This window comes from Artemia franciscana, chromosome 9 (assembly GCF_032884065.1).
Source record: "Artemia franciscana chromosome 9, ASM3288406v1, whole genome shotgun sequence".
NCBI lineage: Eukaryota > Metazoa > Arthropoda > Branchiopoda > Anostraca > Artemiidae > Artemia > Artemia franciscana.
The window spans coordinates 39589374-39611526 of NC_088871.1; the positions used below are offsets into that span (position 1 = coordinate 39589374).

A 22153-nucleotide genomic window follows, 5' to 3' on the forward strand; every position below is an offset into this window, starting at 1 on the left:
TTTTATTTCTTACGGTCTAATTAACCACAGATAATGTCACTATCATTGAAAATCGTTTTTTTTTTAGTTTTATCAAACAAATTCTATGTTTTATTGATCCAATTTTTTTTTTGCACTTTTTGTGTTTTTCTTTCACCATATATAAAAGTGAAAAGGAGTGAGTAAACGGTGTGGTATTTCCCCTCTGACATTTAAATAGAAGTATTGTCTTAGATGCATTGTTATCTTTAATTATTGCATATTCGTTATCTAGTTGGTTTTATCTCTGTAAAAAGAATAACAGCTATGGTAAGTAAAGAACAAAACTAGTTCCGATTTGCGTTTTGTTGTTGCTTAGTATAAAAAGGTGAGTGCTTACACCAAGTAATCCGTTTCATACTTTATGTTTCTTTTTGATAAAAGTAATGAATTCAAGTCTTTAAAATGGACTTGACCCTTTTGGATTCCATTGTGTCATTTGTTATTTTCAAGTTTTCTTCAGTGTCCTAGCAATATATCATAATGAAAAACTAAGCACAGATAACCAATAGATTACATAGGAGGAAATAAGCACGTTCGCTGGAGGGGGTATTGCTTTGTGGCCCTGGCATTTAGGAAGGGGCACAAATTTGGGACAAAAACTGGGAAAATAGGCAATTTAAAGGAAAAATATAATACCAATAAAAACAAATCGTATTTTTGCGAGGGGGAGGACTTCGAACAACAACCTTAAAGCGCGGCTCCGCTGCGAATAAAAACGAAAACTAGGTAAACAATGTGGAACATACAAGAAAAATTTGAAAATATCCAGATTTTGGGCGCTATAAATCATTGTCTAAGAAATCAAGAATTAAAAAAACAAAAAACGATGCACATTTATCTCCTAAGTGGGCACCCGGTAATAATCCTTTAATTTCAATTGGGATATCTATGAGAATATAAAGTAATAGTTGCCCATGAAATGAGGCATATTTAAAATGTATGCTGAAAAACAAGATTCACAAAAGAAAAAAAAATCTGGAAAAAGGACGGATAGAAAAATTCTTATGAATCGCACCAAGTTCTAACAATCTTCTAGCATATCTGACTAGCACCAAGATTGGACGAAGGGAATCTTTATAGTCCATTTTTTTATAAGTATGTGAGTTAAATCAATATGAGGTAAATCAATTGATTTTAGTTAATCAATTCTCCAACGTAGAACGGGTTTTTCATCTTCCTTTAAAATAACGAACGGCACCCCCTAGAAAATATTGCAGACTTTTACAGCCAAAAAGAAGCAGGATCTATTTCAGAAGTCTCTTAAAAGTTGTCCGGTGTTCGCCCGACATGTCTGTAGGGATGTTGAGGATGTCAACCCCAAAGCCTTTAGAGCAATGGCCATAAGTTGTAATCTGTCCATTGTTTATATAGTATTTGTTATTGGGAAAGAGAGCACGTTTGACCTCTGGTGTTCAAAAAGACCTAGTACATTCAAGCGAAGATTTCAGGGAATTTTGAGGAGAGTCCTGAACTAAATCACAACGTGTTATGTGCATAATGGTTGTCAAAAGGGGAGGAATGACCGAGGATACTAAGTTGGAATTTTGAGGAAATGATGTGGGGGATGATCAGTTCATCAAGGGCATGTTGAGGGGGATGTTGAACTAACTAAAAGGTACTATGTGCATGTTACCACTATTGCTACTGCTACGACTGATACTTGTTGTGAGGTTAAGTGTATTAAGATGAAACTTTCAGGGAACATTTAGGGGGGGGGGGGGTTGAAGCAAATCGAAACACATTGTGTGCATTCAGGCTGCCAAAAGTGTGTATGAGCAATTTCTCACGAATAGTTTCGAGTATTAAGTTGATATTTTCAGGGCGTTTCGAGAGGGACATTGAACTAACTAAAATGCCTTCTGTGCGTACTGCAACTGCTGCTACTTCTGTTACTATTACTGTTATTGCTACAACTACTACTACTGAAGTTAAGGGGTAGGAAGTTGAAACTTCCAGGGGATGTTTAAGGGATCTTGAACTAAATAAAACATGGTCTCTACAAGCAGGTTGTCAAAAGGGGGTATCAGCAGCATCCCAGAACTGTTCTTGGGTATTAAGTTGAAACTTTTAGGACATGTTAAGGGGGATTATGAAAATACAAAATGTGCATACTACTGCAACTACTAACACTACTACTACAACAACCACTGCTACAACTGCTTCTTCTGCTACAACTGCTTCTTCTGCTACGACTGCAACTTTCTACGACTGCTACTAAGGCGTCTACTTCTAGTACTACTGAAGCTAATGGCGTTATAGTGAAACTTTCAGGGAACGTTGAAGATGATAATGAACTAAATTGAAACATGCTGTGTGGATGCAGGTTATTCAAAGGCCGTAACAGCTATATCTCAGGAACAGCTTAGAGCATTAGTGAAAATTTCAGTGCATGTTAAGGGGGATGTTGAACCAACCAGAAAGTACTATATGTGTACTACCCTTACTAATTCTACTACTACTACTAATACAACTATTAAGGCCAAGGGTATTAAGGAGACATTTTCAAAATATGTTGGGGGTATGACAAATTGAATTGAAACACCCGATAGGTATGCAGGGCGTCAAATGGCCGTATCAGCAGTATATAATACACTACGTTCATACTCCTACTACTAGTAATAGTACTACTACTACTGCTGTTACTACTAATATTACCAAGGCTAATGATATTAACTTGAAGCTTTCAGGAACTATTAAGGGGGATGTTGGGCTAGATCAAAACGTATTATGCGCATGCTGGTTACCAACAAGACGCATAGACACATCTCAGAAACGGTTTAAAGTATTAAGTTGAAACTGTCATGGCATGAGGAGGGGATGCTATACTAGACCAAAAAAGCACAATATAAATACCATTACTGCTTACTACTAATGCTACCGCTGCTATTACTAATCCTGATCCTTCTGCTCCTATTATTGCTTACGGTAGGATATAGAGTATAGAGGTATAGCCCTATACCCTAGAACAGGGTATACAGTAGAAACTTTAATTGAAAAAGTATAAATTTTGTTCTGGTCCTCAGAAAGTATGGGGGAAGTTACCCCTACTCTTCTTAATTTCTGCTCGTTTGAGTTCGACTCAGTTATTTATTATAATTTCTGTTCGTTTTGGTTTTCATTTATTGTTGATGTGATTTGTGGTAGTTTTACGCTTGGAAAATTATTTGACTTGATTTCAGCTCCTTTTTGATTTAATGTAGCTCTTTACTTTTATTTGAAAAACTTGTTTTGTGGAAAAGTTTTTTTTTAGATTAATCAGGGGATAACAATGCAACGCCTCTTTCGTAGAAAACCTGGCTCATTATGAGCAATTCCACAAATATACTAAATCATTTGCTAATCCCTTTTCCTGGATATTTCTTTTTTTATCCGCCTAGTTATTTAAAGTGTCTAAGCTGACACGTCACGTGTCTTATCTATGGTTTTATCGTATTTATTCAAGAAATAAACTATGGAATTGTTTCGGATAGGCAGTTTCTAGAGCTTTGGAACCTAATAATTGTATTTTTCCTATTTGGATTTTTTTAAACTTAGAAAGTAATTCACTGTAACTAAATTCTAAGCCGGTGGCAATAGGATTTTTTCATTTAAAAATTTCTGCAGAAGTTGCCATAATTTTAGTGTTGTCAATTCAAAAAAATGTAGAGGTGGGAGGGCTAAAATGTTTTCCCGAATCTAGGGGAGGGGGCAATTTTATTTTTGGAAATATTTCCATGAAAACACAAAAAAAAACATTTTACACTAAAATTCATGAAAACGATATTTTTCAAAATCTGGGGGGGGGGGAGAGAACAAATCTGTGAGGAGCAAATGCATCCAATGGCCCTCCTCCCAATTAGTACCCCTGTATGATTTGCCATGCGCTCAAACCTGAGCTGAATTGTTACTTTTATCAGTCCTCAGACGAGTGCTCCTTAAGCTGTTTTGTTTCTGCAGAACTCTTAAAGATTGTTGAAAATTTTGCGGTACAACATACCACAAAAAAAATAACAATATTACGCCGCTAAAATAGCGACTGAGGAACAAATGTGTTATAAATTACCATAAAGTGACGTGAAAGAGTTGCATAACAAAAAGCGTTTTTATTTGCTTCAATATGCTGCAATTTCAACTGCCACAGGTTTAACGAAATTATGAGCCCGAGGCTGTTTAGTAATGATAAGCTTGTATGCCTGGACGAATATGAAATAATTGTTAAAATTATTTATAATTGAAAACAAGTTTGGTTAAATAGGAAGATGAGTCTGTGAACCAAGATTAGAGCATTGGAAGCTGCAAAAATGACATTGGTCAAGAATGGTTTTGAAACGTGGATGCTTTAAACGACGGAGGAGGTTTTGATAGATATTTTCCAGAGGAGTTGTCTGTTGATTCTTTTGGGCCGTCTGACTGAATTTATTTCAAACAACAAGCCGTCCAGAAAATGTCGTTCTATCCTGCTTTATAAGGCTATATGGAGAGAAAAGTTGAGATGGCTAGGACACGCTCTAGGGATGAAGGATGTAAAATTGCCAAAATTTATCCTTTTTGGTCAATCCTCTAGAACTAAACGAAAAGCAATCGTCCCCAAATGGTAGAGGAAGAGGTCGTAGGAAAGGATTTAAAGGGAGCTGTTACTTCTTGGGCGGGTGTAAATGGCTAGGCTGTGAATATATTGGAGCAAGAGGAGGAGCACGCACAGCTGTGTTGGCTTCAGGGGTCTTGGTGCTGTAGTGAGTTGTTAGTAGTAGCAGTAATATGAAATAGCATTTCGTCATGTCTGTCGCCAATTATCTAATTAGAACTTTGAATAAAGTTGAATACCAATCTCACCCAAGCATGAATTAAAACTCTATAGAGTATTGGGATTCGGGATTTCAGGATCCCTGAAAATGTAGTCTAGAATCCACGTTATGCATAATATACCACAGCGCAAAGTTAGCTCTGCGCTGTGAGGCTAATGGGATTTCAAGATCTATGTCAGACTTTTTATCCTCCAGAGGCCTACCAACACCTTTTTTTGTGTCACAGGGATGAGTGTTGGATCACCTATTATTTCTTGTATTCATTAATGATCTAAATGGATGCCTCAAACAGCTGTCAACGCCAAGGTACAATGATGGCCCGGTGCGAGCAATACTTCCAAGTTTTTCTGATGATACTCAGTTTAAAATCGCAGCGAAAATAGATGCGGATTTGAAAAATGACATGAAACAAGGAGTGGAGATAATCGAGTGGTGAATGCGAGTGGACAAACTACTTGTTAATCAGAAGAAAGCAATGTTCATGTTATATGGGAGAAATGCAAATTACTATCCATGGATTCAAGAAATTGAGTTAAAAAATGGACGTATAAAACGGAAAAGCATTGTAAAGTATCTTTATGTCATGGTAGATAAATGTCTAACTTTTAAAGATCATATTACATTTATAATTACTAAATTAGCCAAAAATGTTGGAACTCTGAGGAAGCTGAAAATTTTTTCTCCAAAAAGGTTATTAGAATGTTAGATCTTTCTCTTATTCATCCCTCTTTGTTGTACTGTGTTACAGTTTGGTCGTCGACATTCACTAGCCTTTTATATCCGCTCCGTATGTTACAAAATAAAGCAGTATGAGTTTTGATCAATGACTTCTCCCAGAGATCGGTAAGATTAAATTGGTCCTGAAGTCTGAAATAGGCTTCCGACGGAAGTAAAAGGTAAGAAGGCCCTTGATGAATTCCGTTCCTCTTTGCGATGTATTTGTTTTGACCAGTATTTTATACATGAATTGAGTGACTGATTTGGGAGTGAGTATATGCTTGTGAGCGTTAAAAAAGAAATTGATTCGTGTGCTGATTGAGGTGAGTGTCGGCACGTGAAAGGAAGCATCATGAATCATAGAGCATGAGTGAGGGATTCCTTTAAGCTCCCTGTAAAAATGTATTATCTTTGGAACTGTTTAATTGTTTTGTAGGGGTATGGCAGGGGAAGAGGGGTCAGAGAGTTTTTTTCTGAGGAACTGTATTAGTGTATTAGTTGCAGAAGTGGCCCTTTTTTGGGTCGTCCCAAATACGCTAATATGCGTCGGGAACTATTTTGATATTGCTAGTATTATACAGTTTTGTTTCTTTAGTATTATATGGACGTTTCTATCTTTTTTGTGAGCCATTTGTTAATAAATAAATAAAAAACTGCACTAAACCTAATGTTGGCCAATTTGATACGTATTACTCTTCAGTATTATTTTACTCCTGATATACGATTCACGAATAAACTCATGGTTTAACTTAACTATTAATTAACTAATTAACTAATTAATTAACTAATTATTAATTAAAATTAATTAATTAAAATTAATTATTAAATTAAATTATTAATAATTAATATTAATTTATATTTAATATATTTAATTATATTAATTATATTAATTATATGTATATTAATTATATTAATTATATTAATTAATATATTTAATTAATATAATTAAATATAATTAATTATTAAAATTAAAAATAATTAATTAAAATTAATTAACTAATGGCAAAACAAGATTGTGAGAGGTCTCTCATTCGAAAACATCTGGAGAAGAACTTCTAAGTCAAAAAATTCTAAGTCGGAAAATCGAATCCAAAATTATTGGTTTTAATGAAATCCGCGTTAAAATTGAAGAGACAATGTCGGAGGCCTTCCTTTCATAAAATTCAGATCTACTCATGAATTGACTTAAAGTCATGGCACAATTGAATCCAAAACGCTTGTTGAATTCATAATTGAATTCGAAATTTTAAGTTTAACAGCTTATTTTACTCTATGTTATAACTACTGGATCCATAATTTCACCCACAGTTAGAAAAAATGGAAACGTTGGGCTTGATACCTCTGCTCTGGGGCTCTTGGGCACTTTTGAATTCAATGTCGTAGGCCTCGACCGAGTCCGTTGGGTTTTTTGAATTGAAAATTTCCCACAATTCAAAAACCTCTTTCCGATTCAAAAATCAACGGACTCGGTCGAGGACTTCGGCTTCGACCTCGATAATGTGATGAAATTCACATAATTATCAAAAATCACCCCACAATCATTACCAAAACAGAACAACAGTGGAATGCTGGGTCCTTGGATTGCCTTATAAGGAGAACTATGTCTAGCAAAAGCTATAATACTTTATTGCTTACGACTTTAAAAGCTATGGAGTTGAACCGCTTGCCGAATTCGCTATGTAAAATATAGAATCCCAGTTTATGTAATTTTATCACCATCATATATTTCATTTAGTTCTAGTTTAGTAAGTTCAGTCTGTTCATCTCGATAAATTGGACAGGGAATTAGCTGCAGATATTCAAGATTGCTTTCTGATGCTTTTTTCAAGTGCTACTTATTGGTCTAACCCCTTTAACCTGGTGGACTGTATGGATTAGACCAACGTGTTTTTTTATTTGGTTTTCAGGATGCTTTCAGATTTTTGTTTGTCTTTTTGTTTTATTTACATAAGAAAGTTTAAAGATTGAAATTGGAATTTGAGGTTTAAAGGGTGTGGCTGTAATTTCTAAGGCATAAGAAAGCCTTTTGGTGCTCGAAAAAAAGAGGAAGTGTTTCCCTCGTGTCTCCTGAAACTTTTGTATTTTTATGGTTCCCTCGCTGCCTCCTTTGCTTTTCACACAGGTCACCATTTGTTGTTTTTTATATATTTGAATTTGAGTTCTCTGAATATAACCCCCTCTCCCAACAGAAAATGAAAGCTCACGTGTGCCTGTCTATGACTTGTGTTACAAATCATACAAATCAAAACGCCTGTCGATGCGTTTTGTGTTACCGCATGCGGAGCCTTTAGTTCTAAAGTTACAAGCAATCATTTTTTCAGAACTGTATGAAGTTGAAGAAGTGAGAGTGATTTTTGTGGAGCAGAAGTCGAAGCCGACACTGCACCATTTAGGGGAAGGCTACTATAATACTGTTCAACTGCATATAGTTCTGAGGACGGAGGAAGCGATGTTTTTTCCATAGCTGAACAGGAAACTGATTTTTGTAGAACTGAAAGCAAGGCAGATTTCAGTTTCTCCACTAGCATTCACGCTCAGCGAAAGGGTGCCTCAACAATATAATATTTTTCAGCCCTCTATGAAGCTGGAGAAGTAAGAGTCTTCTTCTTCTTCTTCCTCTTTGGATTATAATGGAGCCACTTTCGAATAATCTCATCACCGGAACCCATTTCTGGACCTTGGAATACATTCCTGTGTAAGTGAGAGTGATTTTTGCGGAACAGAAAACGATACCGGCTCCACTTTCCCTTAGTATTAGTGCTCTACGGGAGGCTACCTGACTTATCTAGACTTTGAAAGTCAATCCATGCTGGTAGTAGTAAGTTTTCTTGGCTGGGCGTATTTAACGCCAAAGTCAATTTGCTGCAATCATAGTTTTAAACAAGCTGTTTTGGCTTGTCACGAACATACTAGTTCAATCATTGGTACAATTTATGAGTTAGATGTTCAATTTATTTAGATGTTTAATGTTATATTTATTCATTTGTTTTTCCCATAATGCATAAAGCTTTCGCTTGTCGCAGTGACTTCATATGGTTGGTAAAATTCATAAATCTGTCAGCAATTTGAAAACCTGGAAGATCAATCAAACAGCATTGTATGTTGCATTGCAGGGCTTTTCAATGGAACAGGATTGTCAACAACTAAGAGCTGGACAACTCTCTTATAGTAGTCTATTAGGATCCTACTCTAACTGTAATATGGTATTTTGAAAAATGAGCCATATAGTAACAAAAAAGGTACAGATATACTAAAGGAAACTGACCCATTTCTGTGGATGCTTGAATTGTGTAGGCTTATCTTAGATTTGGTGAGACTTTGAAGAAACTAACTTTCAGATGGGAGGGGGGGGGGCAAAATGGATTCTAAGAGGGGTAATTGCACCCTTTTCTCACGCCACTTGAATTTTGCCACTTCAAATTACGCCACTGAACTTACGTTAAATACTCTCAGCTAACTAATGATGAGTGTAAGCTTCCACTGAATACAAGACATGAATAGACACTTTCGAAAAGGTGATAAAGGTATGTTATCTGTTTTCATGAGGAATTGTCTATGGATATTCGTCTGACTGACCTGACATCAAACAAAAACCTTACCGAAAATTGTGGTCCTATCTAACTTGCTAGTGATTTCCAACGTGAGGTGCAGGCCCAACCGATGGGGCGTGGTAATATTTTGTGGGTCATGGAAAGGACATACACCCTTCAACTGACTATATTTTAGACTAGGGCTATAATTTAGGAGATACTAAGATGTGTAGGCCATGTTTAACAGGTAATGGATTGTCAACGATTGTGCTTTTGGCCATCTATCTAGGGCCAAACAAACAGCAAGTCGTCTCCGAACGAAGTAGGAAGAGGCCGTAAAACAGGACTTCAAGGAAGATAGAAATTCGTGGCAGGAGGTAAGGCATGAAACTTATGGTATATTAGGGTGAAGAAAGTGGGTGTACAGTGTGTTGGTCTCAGGTGGTTTGATACTGTAGTAAGTAGCAGCAGCTGCAACTTGTCATTTTAATCAGTTAGAATCATTGGGATTGCCACCAAACGGAATGCAGAAAGTATCAGTAAGTCGGACAAAGATGTATAAAGTGATCTAAAGCGGCCTTAAAAACGTCCATTTAGTTTTCATTATTTTGTGAGCTATGGGTCTTTGTTAAACCTCATGTCCATCTGCATCTGTATACTCACGGTAAACATATAGCTCTCCATTATTTAACAGTTATTTCTAATGAATACTATAAATATACAGCCTATAAAGAAAATGCTAAATATGATTAAGTTTAAATCACTAACGACAAACCGTTGTCGATAGTGATTTAAACTTAGTAATTGGATGTTATGGGATGCATAAACTCCATCCATATATTTACCCCACCCCTCCCCTTTTTAAGCTGATCTGTCATGAAAGATTGAATTCCAAAATTTACAATACACAATATCAGATTAAATTCTGAAATAAGAGCGTGAACTTATGTTTATTATTCTTTTTTTTATGTTCGAAGATATAAACTTCAGCCATTATGAACAATTAATAGAAATAGTTATTTAAATGAGATGAGCCTATAAGCCGTATAAAGTATAAGCAACTCTATAAAACAAGATCAATAAACCTGTAAGAAATCAAAACGGTACATGCACCCACCGACCCGCACGCTAGCATTTATTTAAGGGAACGTATATAATTCTACAAATGAACTAGTGGGGACATACTCACTAAAGGAATATTTATTACTTTCTAAATCTGGTTAAACTTAAAAAATGTTATATGTAGCCTCTTCTTTTGGAGCGATTCTATGTTATCCCTTGCATTAAAAGTTTACTTTCTTTATTACTTTCTAAATCTGGTTAAACTTAAAAAATGTTATATGTAGCCTCTTCTTTTGGAGCGATTCTATGTTATCCCTTGCATTAAAAGTTTCTGATCTTGAGCCTGTTCCAGACTCAACAAGAAGTTAATAATATTTAATAAAAAATTAAATTTATCTTTCCAGGTGACAGCAAATTAACAGCTGGAGCGATTAAAAATGCACTTTTCATTAAATTTCGTATTAAATTTCTGCAAATATTGTTAACTAGCAGCCCTAGTGCATTAACTTCTGCATAATCATCATCAAATAGGGAAAAATAAAGGCGAAAAAACGATTGAATGAAAATTAATAAGCAATAAGGTATCGAAACTCATATTCTTTTCAAATTTTACTCGTTACTCATTATAATTACTTATATCTTAAATATAATGCGCATTGAGGCATTAGTTAATAAACCGTTCCAGGTTCGTAGTCAATTCACAATAAATTTGAGTTAAATTATGATTTTCACCTGGAACACACTCTTATTCTTATTTTACTTATTTTTTCAGTTCGGATGATTCTCATAGGCGAATGTGGTTCAACAAAAAGTGAATGGTCAGTTATTAATTCCGACGAGTCCTACAGATTGACTACATGTGGTATAAACCCAGTTCTGCAGGATACTGAAGAAATTATCGATACTATTCAAGTCGTAAAAAATTTCTTTGAATCCCGCAAAATCCGGCCTAACCACGTATTTTTCTATGGTGCAGGTTGCGGTCTGAAAGATTACAAGGCCAAGGTGAGATTCGCGTTGGAGTCAGAACTATCAGCAGATCATATTGAAGTAGAGAGCGATCTGTTAGGAGCTGCAAGAGGTTTATTTGGGAAAGAAGAGGGTATTGCTTGTATTATTGGTACTGGATCTAACTCCTGTCATTTCCGCGAGGGAAAAATTCAGGAAAGTATTCCTCCTTTAGGAATTTTTCTTGGGGACGAAGGAAGTGGAGGAAACCTTGGAAAAACAGTGATTAAGAAGTACCTTCGTAGGCAACTACCGGAAGAAGTATCTAATAAGTTGTGCAAAGCCTTTCCGGAGATTTCTACTGCTGAAGTACTTAGAAAAGTGTACAGGTAAGAAATCCAATTTCTAATAGTGGTGAGTTTGCAGAGTTCCGTAGATAGGCCTAAACTGAAATAATTATGACTAGAATAGCAGAAATTTTTATTATAAAAATAAATTAGGTGAATTTATAAAATGACCTATCTCAGCTTTGCTTCCGGTAAGGAATTCTTGACGCAATATTGACAGCCAATTTTTATTGTAATCAAACTAACAAATTTTAGTTATTTAAGTGTAAACCTAATAACGGTCAGTTTAAAATAGTGTAAAACAAGCCTAAAACATTTTTTTGTTTAACTATTTGTTTTGTAAAATATTAAAATCAATTACTGTTATAGTCAATTCCTCCTTTGGCAGTTGTACAAAATAATAACATGTTGTAAAATATCGAGGCTAATAAATGCCATTTGTGTTTAATGTCTAAATATATGTCCGAATCAAACTTGTAATGAATGCAGATAGTAGAACACATCTAGCAACCAAAAATTTAAATATTCATCTTAATTTTAATTAAAATTTCTACTGCTTCTATAGCAGGTGCCTACATGGCATTTTTCATGGAATGAGAGGGTGGGGGTTAAGCTTCTAAAGACTTTAAATTACCAGTGAATTTACCCAGGTTAGGTAACATTATCCCTATTCCTACTAACCTAGGCAATAAAATCTCCTAAAACATACTTTATTTTCACCTGGGATCCTGTCTATTTGTTCCTGTAGCTGTAAGTAAAGTTCGTCTGCGTCGCTACTATCTCCGTCAGTCGGTTCTCAGGGGCATATTCTGTTATGACTGATACCTTGCACTTTTTAGTCGTAAAATGAGCAACTAAAATCTTAATATAAATTTCTTCCCAAACTAAGCAAAACATAAAAGCTTCCTTATTTATCATGTGTCCTATTCCTTCCTTATGCGCACCATCCTTCCTATCGAGAAGAAAAAAATTCTAACTAGAATTGAAAGTCTTATCTTATTCACTTCATAAGAGTTCAGCAAAGACTGGCAAAAAAAGGTTATTCACTAATACGACACATGAGGAGTTATTTTGGGTATAAGATACTAGGCTCCTGCCAACATGTTTAAGTCGTTAGAATGATATTAGCAGCACAGCTTGTCCAACAATAGGCATTAAAAATATTCTTGTCTGGATTGGAGAAATAGCATTTTACCTCCCCCTCCCCTCATCAATAATTTAAATAGCTTTGTTTCTAGTAATCGATCAATGTACTTAGTAAAGTAAGTTTTTATTTCCCTTAATCCTTAGCCCTACCCCTAAAAAACCTAAAAGTTTCAGTGTGATCCCTCAATCGTGAGACAAAAGAAGGTAGGCTTACCGAAACCACAGCTACAATCTGTCACTATTCCAATGAAACATATTATGAAACATATCCGCTTTGTTCAATGACTTCAGGTATCCAAAATATGTTTTTTTTTAGAGATAAGAGCTACTGATTTAACCAATTATAAGTAGATTAGCAAATAGCCTATTTGTAATATTCACATCAAACAACCAAGTACAGCATTATTTGGAGGAAAAGACATGCTTAAGGTGGCTTTTGACACCTTGATCTTAAACATTAAGGTGGTCAGAATTCATGAATTTTTGAAAAATAAAACCTCCTAGGCTGAAGTGGCCCTAATTATAAATTTCCTTTAGGAACCAATTAGCCCACCAGCCAGCGACCGATATTTTTATAGTAGATGGATAAAATTGTTAAATAATACTTTAACCTCTGCAATATAAATTCAAATTTATTGTGCAAGAAGTTGAGTGCGTCATTTTAGCGTGTTAGTATATGTTATTAGTATTTACAAAAGTATCATAATTCATTGATTAAATTTTAGTGAAAAATTTCCAAATCGTTACCTGGCGTCTTTCGTTCCATTCATTAAGGCAAATATAGATGATCCACTCCTGGCGAAGATAGTCGAAGAGAACTTTGAGGAATTTTTTGGGAACATTATTGATTTATATTCAGTTGCCAAAGGGCTTCCCCTCCGCTTTGTAGGCTCAGTAGCAGCGGAATTTGAGAAGGAACTAAGAAAAGTTGGAGAGAAAAAAGGTTATAGAATTGATTTCATTAACAGAACACCAATCAAGGGACTTGAGGAATTTCACAGAAGGTAAAACCGACTTTGTTATGTTTTTTTCTGTTTTCAAAATGTATTCCGTTTATTTTGCCCTAATTTTGTGCATTACTTGGAATGACAGCTATTTCCATCAGTGAGACCAGAGGTAGCATTTACCAAAATTTAGGGGGAAAGGAAGTCTTATATTTGTTTAATGAATATTGGGAAAAAATGCGTCTTTCAAAATCTAAGAGGGAGTGGGAATTTAGTTTTTTTTCACAATTTTTTTAATACAAATATCGTTAAACAGTGTTTTCAAATCTACTGGATGATGGGAAATTGCCCCCTGTCCCCCAAATGGTGCCCCTGAATGATATTAAACTTTTTTTTAATTTATAGAGTTTACTTTTACACAGCTTACCGAATACATAAGGAGTCTGCGTCCAGATACCCCTCTGTAAATCTCAGTAGCTTTGCTATATTGACCACAATTTTCAGTATCTTTCATATGCTTCATCTGTTCTTTATTTTTTTCAGCTCTATTCCCTCCACAGCATCAATAACTTACGTCAAAAATGCATCAATTTAATCATAAGGCATAACCAGCTTAAAAAAATCATTATTAGAAGTAATTAGGGTTTAAAAAAAGTCGCAAAAATTAAAGCCCAATTTGCAACTACTGCTAGTACGGCTAACAACCCACATCAGCCCCAAGCCACCCCAGGCCAATGTAGCTGCGCGCGGTCCTCTTCAGTCCCAATGGCATTTTTGACTTATGTCAAAAACGCATCAATTCAAGCATGAGGTATAATTAGCTACCAAAAAAATTATTGTTGGAAGTAAGTAGGGTTTAAAAAAGTCGTAAAGTTTACAATTGGATTTAGCAACTACTGCCACTAAGACTAACAACTCACATCAGCACCAAGCCAGCCTAGGCCAGCATGCTCCTCTTCCACCCAACGTGCTCAAAGTTGCAGTCTTTACCCCTCCTATGTAATATCAGTTTTCTTCAATTTTTTGTTGTGATCCCTTTCCACTCCATTTCGGTGTGACCTGATTTTTGTTTGACCTTAGACAGATGGCTAAAATAACGATCTGTAGTGATGTGTCACCTTTCATCCGCGACTTATACTCCTAAATTTTCTTTTATAATAGTCATAGAAAGCGGGATAGAATCTTTTTTTCGTGCAACTTACTGTTTGATATACAGTTAGTTCAACGAGCATCCATATCATTAAGTGAGATGAAACAGATCATCTACGAAATGAAAAGTAATGCCTCTGGCAGTGATTTTATATCGTTAAGAGTGGTTAAATTTATTCTGCCTCTAATCCATAAGCCATTTTTGTCCCTAATTAATTTTGCATTAAAAGAGGGTTTCTTCCCGTCTTGTTTTAAAGTAGCTCGTCTGACTCCTGTTCATAAGGGTGGTGATACAAATAATTTAGGAAATTATAGGCCGATTTCTATTCTTCCTGTGCTATCACGTGTTTAAGAGAAGTGCTTTTGCAAATTTCAGTGCTCTTTATGCAAATTCAGAGCGTCTTAATGTGTTAAATCCTACCCAATTCAGATTTTGGCATGGTTACATAACAGAACAAGCGGTCGTCTATGTGAGCAACGCAGTCAATCAAGCACTGAATGAAGGCTACAGGGCTATATCAATATTTTAGACGTAATTGAAGGCTTCGACACAGTAGATCATGACTCTTTCCTTCTAAAGTTTAAGGTTTATGGCATAAGAGGTCCTGGGCTTAACTTTCTAAGTGTATTCTTTGGCAGAACGGCTACAGTATGTTCAGGTTAACTCAAAGCGTTCATTAAGTTTTCCTATTACATGTGGAGTTCCACAGGGCTCTGTTGTTGGACTGCTATTATTCTTAATTTTTGTAAATGACCTAAGTCAAACCATTATTAATATCAGAAACAATTTCAGTGTGTTATTCCATGATCCACAAGAGATAATAGTACCGATGTTTGTTGATGACACGTCGCTTGTTTGGCTCGCAAAAACTGAGAAGGGATTACTTGAGTTACGTAAAAAATCGTTAGACAGAGTTTCAACTTGGATGCACGTAAATGAACTACAAGTTCACCCGACTAAGAGTAGTTTTATTATATTGCCGTCAACAGCTACATATTACCCATGGATTTTTCGATTAAAACACAGATATAGTGAGATTAAAAGGAAGTCTTGTGTCAAGTATTTATGTATTACACTTGATGATACTTTGTCGTTTAGGAAACATGTTAGGAACATGTCAGTGATTTTATGACGGTACATTGGAAACCTTAGAAACTCGCACACTTTGTCCAGCATCACATTTTAAGGTTGCTGTACTTCTCTATAATACATCCGTATATTTTGTATTGTTTTTTCGGCATGGTCAGGGTCATTTCTGTTTAAGTTCTCCAAATAATACAATCCGTTTACTCTGCAAGAAATCTAACAGTGATTCGGTGAGATTGGAATATGGAAGACAAAAAACTTTACCACCTGCTGGCCTACTGGATTTTTATCACCAGCTATTTATGTTCAAGTATAATAATAATAATTTACCTTTATGCTTCTCAGGCATGTCCCAGATTAGGTCGGATTGCCACAATTATAATACTCGAACAAGCAAGGCGCTGTCTGCTCCACTTGCAACCTCTAGGCTGCAATGTCTAAGTTCTCCTTTATATATCGAGGAGTAAAATTATGGAATAGTAATGGTAAGAAAATTAATGACATAATAAGCTTTGAAAAATTTAGAAATATAGCTAGGGAAAAAAATATTCTAATTACGAGTTTTAAGTTATTATTTGTCATTTTTATTTGTATTTTATATTTAAATTTATGAATTATTAATAATATGATAATTTATGATACAAAAGGGTTTGAAAAATTTAGAAATGAAGTCAAGGAAAAAATGTATCCTATTAATGACTCCTAAAAAAGGCATTATTCGTCATTTTCTCTTCTTCTTCTTCTCTTGTTGTTTGAGGTGTGTGAAAGAGTATAGTGGATTATTTGGATAGTTTTTTCTTTTTTTTTGTCGTTACAGTGACTCCAGCAGCTCAGCAAGGAATAATGTATTTTTATTTATACTCACTATATATATATATATATATATATATATATATATATATATATATATATATATATATATATATATATATATATATATATATATATATATGTTGTATGTATATATATATATTTTGGTATATTTAATTTGTGCTTATAACTTGTACTAAAATTTTTTCTTTGTTTCTTGTATTCCTGGCACGCCCTTAGGACAACTTGCCTTTGCAAGTTCATGGGCAGGCTAGTATATTTAGTTCAATGACTTTGTTTTTCATGAATTATATATATATATATATATATATATATATATATATATATATATATATATATATATATATATATATATATATATATATATATGTATGTATGTATTTTGCCAAGTACTATTTTATTAATAAACTTAACTAACCAAATTCTGAAAACGAAAAAGAATTCCTTAGGAAAATACTTGACAAATCTTTGGCATTTTGCGAAAATGGCTTAAGTTCATTTTTTTCGAAAATGAGTTAAAATGGGCTTATTATTAATTGTGACACAGCTATAAATTTTTCCAAAAGGGCGTAAAAAAGATTGTAAGTCTCTTATCTTCTAAATAGCGAACAATACAGCAATTCGGACATTTCCAGTGAATTGTGATCGAAAATTTCACTAGGGATCAGTCTTTACAGTTTCAGTTTTCTTATTGCGATTTTTGAGAAAGATCTTTTCGTTGTCTGTTTTATTTTCCGCTCTTGTAAAATTAAGAAAAGTGAACTTAGGCCCTTTTTGCAAAACACCATGGAAATCTTCCCTAGCTTTTAGAAGCACTCTCGTTTCAGAGCCATTTTGTTTACACTACACTGGATAGGGACCTATAATAAATAAAGCTGCTAGGGAAACACTTTCATGCAAGAAGTCCATCAAAATAAACTAAACCCAGAAGAATAGTCCATTTTAGTCAAAATCCAGCGCAGTGCTGTGCCCTTTACTAGAGGGGCACCATTACCTAAGGTCACCTTGCAGCGTAGTTTGCACTCATGGCTCTGGTTAGGAAAAGTCGTGTAATGTTCATTCCAATACCCCTATGAGGCAGGACAAGTACTTCCCCATCTCGTTTCTGGAGATAGGGAAGAAGGAAGGAGCTTATGATGGAGCGGGGACCCACATTGTCTCACAGTACCAGTGCACGTCTATCCTTCAATTGCAGCCTATTCTTACCAGGTCCTTTACCAGAGTATAGTTCTTTCTTCATTTTCAAAACTCAATTTTATTCCTCGGGACCTTGTTTTAAAATTATTGTTTTATACATGTTTATGTGTTCGTGAAATATGTACAGTATGTTTTTGAATGACATCAGAGGAAGCGAAGGAGCCATATACCCAATAAAACAATTATGATTTTTTTGGAACAGTGAGCATAACACATTTATATGGTCTTATTAGCCAGTTTTTTTTTTATCAGAGATAAAAAAAAGAGAAATTGCTTTCTTTATTTTTGCATTAGAAACTATACTTTACTCCCATTGAGCCATATAGCCAAATGAGCCATATAGTACCATAAGGGCAAATATATACTAAAGAAAATTGACCTGTTTCTGTGGATGCTTGAATTATGCAGACTAATCTTAGTTTTGACACGATTTTTGAAGAAACTAAATTTCAGCTGGGGGACTGAGGTCAGGGGGTAAACTGAGCTCTGGGAGGGCAAGTTGTCCCCTTGCTCCATAGAAAAATTACACCCAAGGGGTTCACTATTTTGCGACTAAAGGGGTAGCTTGGGCAATTGCTTTTCCAAAAACTTCCAAATTCAAGGCAAAATAACAAAATAGTCATTTACACAAGAATAGAAAATATTATACTTTAAAGGTAAAACTTTTAATTAAGGCAATGAGAAAAAAAAATTATAATGAAAGTCCGAATATTTCGCATTCACTTCGGGAAACTTTTTTCATTAAACATAAAGAAACACTTTTTAACACTCATGCATGTTAAAGCAGAGGATTTACAACAAATTGCTGATCTTTTTTATTCAAGAATTAAATATAAAAAAAACAAGTTTTTATTTAACTGAAAGTAGGCTAACGAGCGACATTAAAACTTAAAACGAACAGAAATTACTCCGTGTTTGAAAGGGGCTGTTCCTCCCTCAACGTCCCGCTCTTTACGCTAAATTTGTACTCTTTCTCTCAATTCTACTTTATTAAACAGTAAAACAGAATTAATGAATGTTTTTATTTTGGCTCCCAAATGAATAATTAGAACGAAATTTGCGTATTAATTTTTTTTTGCTAAATGGCTTTCTCTTAGTTTTGATTAAATAAAAAAAAAACTAGTTTTTTTAACTGAAAGTAAGGAGCGACATTAAAACTTAAAACGAACAGAAATTACTCCGTATATGAAATGGGTTGTCCCCTCCGCAGTCCCTCGCTCTTTACGCTAAAGTTTTTAATTGTTTTAAAAAGTAGAATTGTGGCAAAGAGTCAAACTTTAGCGTAAAGAGCGAGGGACTGCGGAGGGGACAACCCATTTCATATACGGAGTAATCTCTGTTCGTTTTAAGTTTTAATGTCGCTCCTTACTTTCAGTTAAAAAAACTGGGTTTTTTTATTTAATTTCTGAACGTTTTTGAATTAATGCATGTTTGATTTTGGCTCTCCGCACATAAATTATTGAAATGAAATTAGTATATTAGTTTTTTTTGGCTAAATGGCTTTCTCTTAGTTTTGATCAGACGATTTTGAGAAATAAGGGGTGGAGAAGGAGGCCTAGCTGCCCTCCAATTTTTCGGTTACTTAAAAAGGCTACTAGAACTTTTAATTTTCAACGAACGTTTTTATTAGTAAAAAATATACGTAACTTAAGAATTAACTTACGTAACAAACTTTTATATTCTTATATTTTTATTATGTGTACGAGGGGGTTTGTACCCTCGTTAATACCTCGCTCTTTACACTAAATCGTAAGTTTTGTCCCAATTCTTTAAGAATGACCCCTGAATCAAAAAGGCTGTAGAATAAATAGTTGAAATTACTAAAAATATTTTAGCATAAAGAGCGAGGTATTTATCTCCTCCTAAATACCTCGCTCTTTATGCTAAAGTATTTTTAGAACCCCTCATATGCGTAATAATCTCTGTTCGTTTTAAATTTCAATGCTATTCCTTACTTTCATTTGAAAAAACGTTTTCATGTTTATTTTTTCATTGTTTTTTTTTTATAGTAATGCTAGAAAATCCTGCGCCCTTTTCATTGAATTTTTCTTCCCCCATGGCATATTCCTCAAAGGAAAGATCCTCCCACAAAGCCCTCTCCCATCAACCCCAAACCAAAAAATCCCCATGAAAACGTCTGTACACTTCCCAATAACCATTACTATATGTAAACAATGGTCAAAGTTTGTAACTTGCAGCCCCTCCCCCAGGGATTGTGGGGGAGTAAGTCATTCCCAAAGACATAGTTATTATGGTTTTCGACTATGCGGAACAAAATGGCTATCTTAAAATTTTAATCTGTTGACTTTTGGAAAAAAATTAGCGTGGGAGGGGGCCTATTTGCCCTCCAATTTTTTTATCACTTAAAAAGGGCACTATAACTTTTCATTTCCGTAAGAATGAGCCCTCTTGCGACACTCTAAGACCACCTGGTCGATACGATGACCCCTGGGGGAAAAAAAAAACAACAAACAAACAAATAAACACGCACCCGTGATTTGTCTTCTGGCAAAAAATATGAAATTCCGCATTTTTTTAGATAGGAGCTTGAAATTTTTGCTATAAAGTTCTCTGATATGCCGAATGCGATAGTGTGATTTTCGTTAAGATTCTATGACTTTTAGGGGATGTTTCCCCCTTTTTTCCAAAATAGGGCAAATTTTCTCAGGCTCGTAACTTTTGATGACAAAGACTAAATTAATTGAAACTTATATATTTAGAATCAGCGTGAAAATTCAATTCTTTTGATGTATCTTTTAGCATCAAAATTCCGTTTTTTAGAGTTCCGTTTACTATTGAGCCGGGTCGCCCCTTACTACAGTTCTTTACCACGAACTGTTTGAAAAGAAAATAATTCGGTATTTCGGGGCTTCTGACATTATTACTCCTTTGCGGAAGTTAGGCTCAAAATTGAAAAAGGATTATATTTTTTCTCTGGGCCCCTTCCACCTCTTAGTTCGTTTATTTTCCCGTTAGTTTTCACCTGTTTTCGCTTTATAGTTGTGTGATCTCTTAGCAGTTCTTCGTTAGTTGAGTTATGGTTGTGGTATATATGTTTTATCGCTCGTATAGTTGTGTTATTTTCAAATTATACTCCATAATAGAGAGGCTCCGAACACCCAGCATTGTATATTAAGCTCTGAATTTGACGTTTTTTTCTAACGTGACCAGATTCGTCCTGCGCCCTTTTCATTGAATTTTTTCCCCCATGGCATATTTCTCCAAGGAAAGATCCTCCCACATAGCCCCCTCCCTCAACCCTACCCCCAAAACCAAAAAAATCCCCCTGAAAACGTCTGTACACTTCCCAATAACCATTATTATATGTAAACACTGGTTGAAGTTTGTAACTTGCAGCCCCTCCCCCAGGGATTGTGGGGGAGTAAGTCATCCCCAAATACATAGTTATTATGATTTTCGACTATGTTGAACAAAATGGCTATCTCAAAATTTTGATCCTTTGACTTTGGGAAAAAAAGAGCGTGGGAGGGGGCCTAGATGCCCTCCAATTTTTTTGGTCACTTAAAAAGGGCACTAGAACTTTTCATTTCCGTTAGAATGAGCCCTCTTGCGACATTCTAGGACCACTTGGTCGATACGATGAACCCTGGGGAAAAAAAAACAAACAAACAAACAAATAAACACGCACCCGTGATTTGTCTTCTGGCAAAAAATGCAAAATTCCACATTTTTGTAGATAGGAGCTTGAAACTTCTACAGTAGGGTTCTCTGATACGCTGAATCTGATGTTCATTTTCGTTAAGATCCTACGACTTTTAGGGGGTGTTTCCCCCTATTTTCCTAAATAAGGCAAATTTTCTCAGGCTCGTAACTTTTGATGGCTAAGACTAAACTTGATGAAACTTATATATTTAAAATCAGCATTAAATTGCGATTCTTTTGATGTATCTATTGATATCAAAATTCAATTTTTTAGAGTTTTGGTTACTATTGAGCCGGATCGCTCCTTACTACAGTTCGTTACCACGAATTGTTTGATCAGACAATTTTGAGAAAAAGGGTGGGAGAGGAGGCCTAGTTGCCCACCAATTTTTCGGTTACTTAAAAACTAGAATTTTTAATTTTTAACGAACGTTTTCATTAGTAAAAAATATACATAACTTGCAAATTAACTTACGTAACGAACTTCTATATTCGTATATTTTTATTATGTATATGAGGGGATTTGCCCCCTCGTTAATACCTCACTCTTTGCACTAAAGCTTTAATTTTGTCCAATTCTTTAAGATTGACCCCTGAATCACAAAGGCTGTAGAATAAATAGTTGAAATTACTAAAATTACTTTAGCGTAAAGAGCTAGCTATTTAGGAAGATATGGACCCCCATATGCGTAATAATCTCTGTTAGTCTTAAGTTTTAATGCTGGTC

At 35.0% G+C, this 22153-nt stretch overlaps 1 protein-coding gene across 3 annotated transcripts in view; it reads left to right on the forward strand.

The window, feature by feature from the left end:
* The first annotated feature begins 280 nt into the window (after nt 1-280).
* LOC136031397 (N-acetylmuramic acid 6-phosphate etherase-like) overlaps nt 281-22153 on the forward strand; it is a 28188-nt gene continuing 6315 nt past the window's right edge. Inside the window, exons 1-3 of one of the 3 annotated variants that reach the window (XM_065710938.1) lie at nt 281-346; nt 10887-11451; nt 13281-13559. In XM_065710938.1, coding sequence (XP_065567010.1) covers nt 10892-11451; nt 13281-13559 — 839 coding nt within the window. In that variant the 5' untranslated portion in view covers nt 281-346; nt 10887-10891. The remainder of the gene's footprint in view (nt 347-10886; nt 11452-13280; nt 13560-22153) is intronic. The other 2 variants (XM_065710937.1, XM_065710939.1) reach the window with 2 other exon arrangements.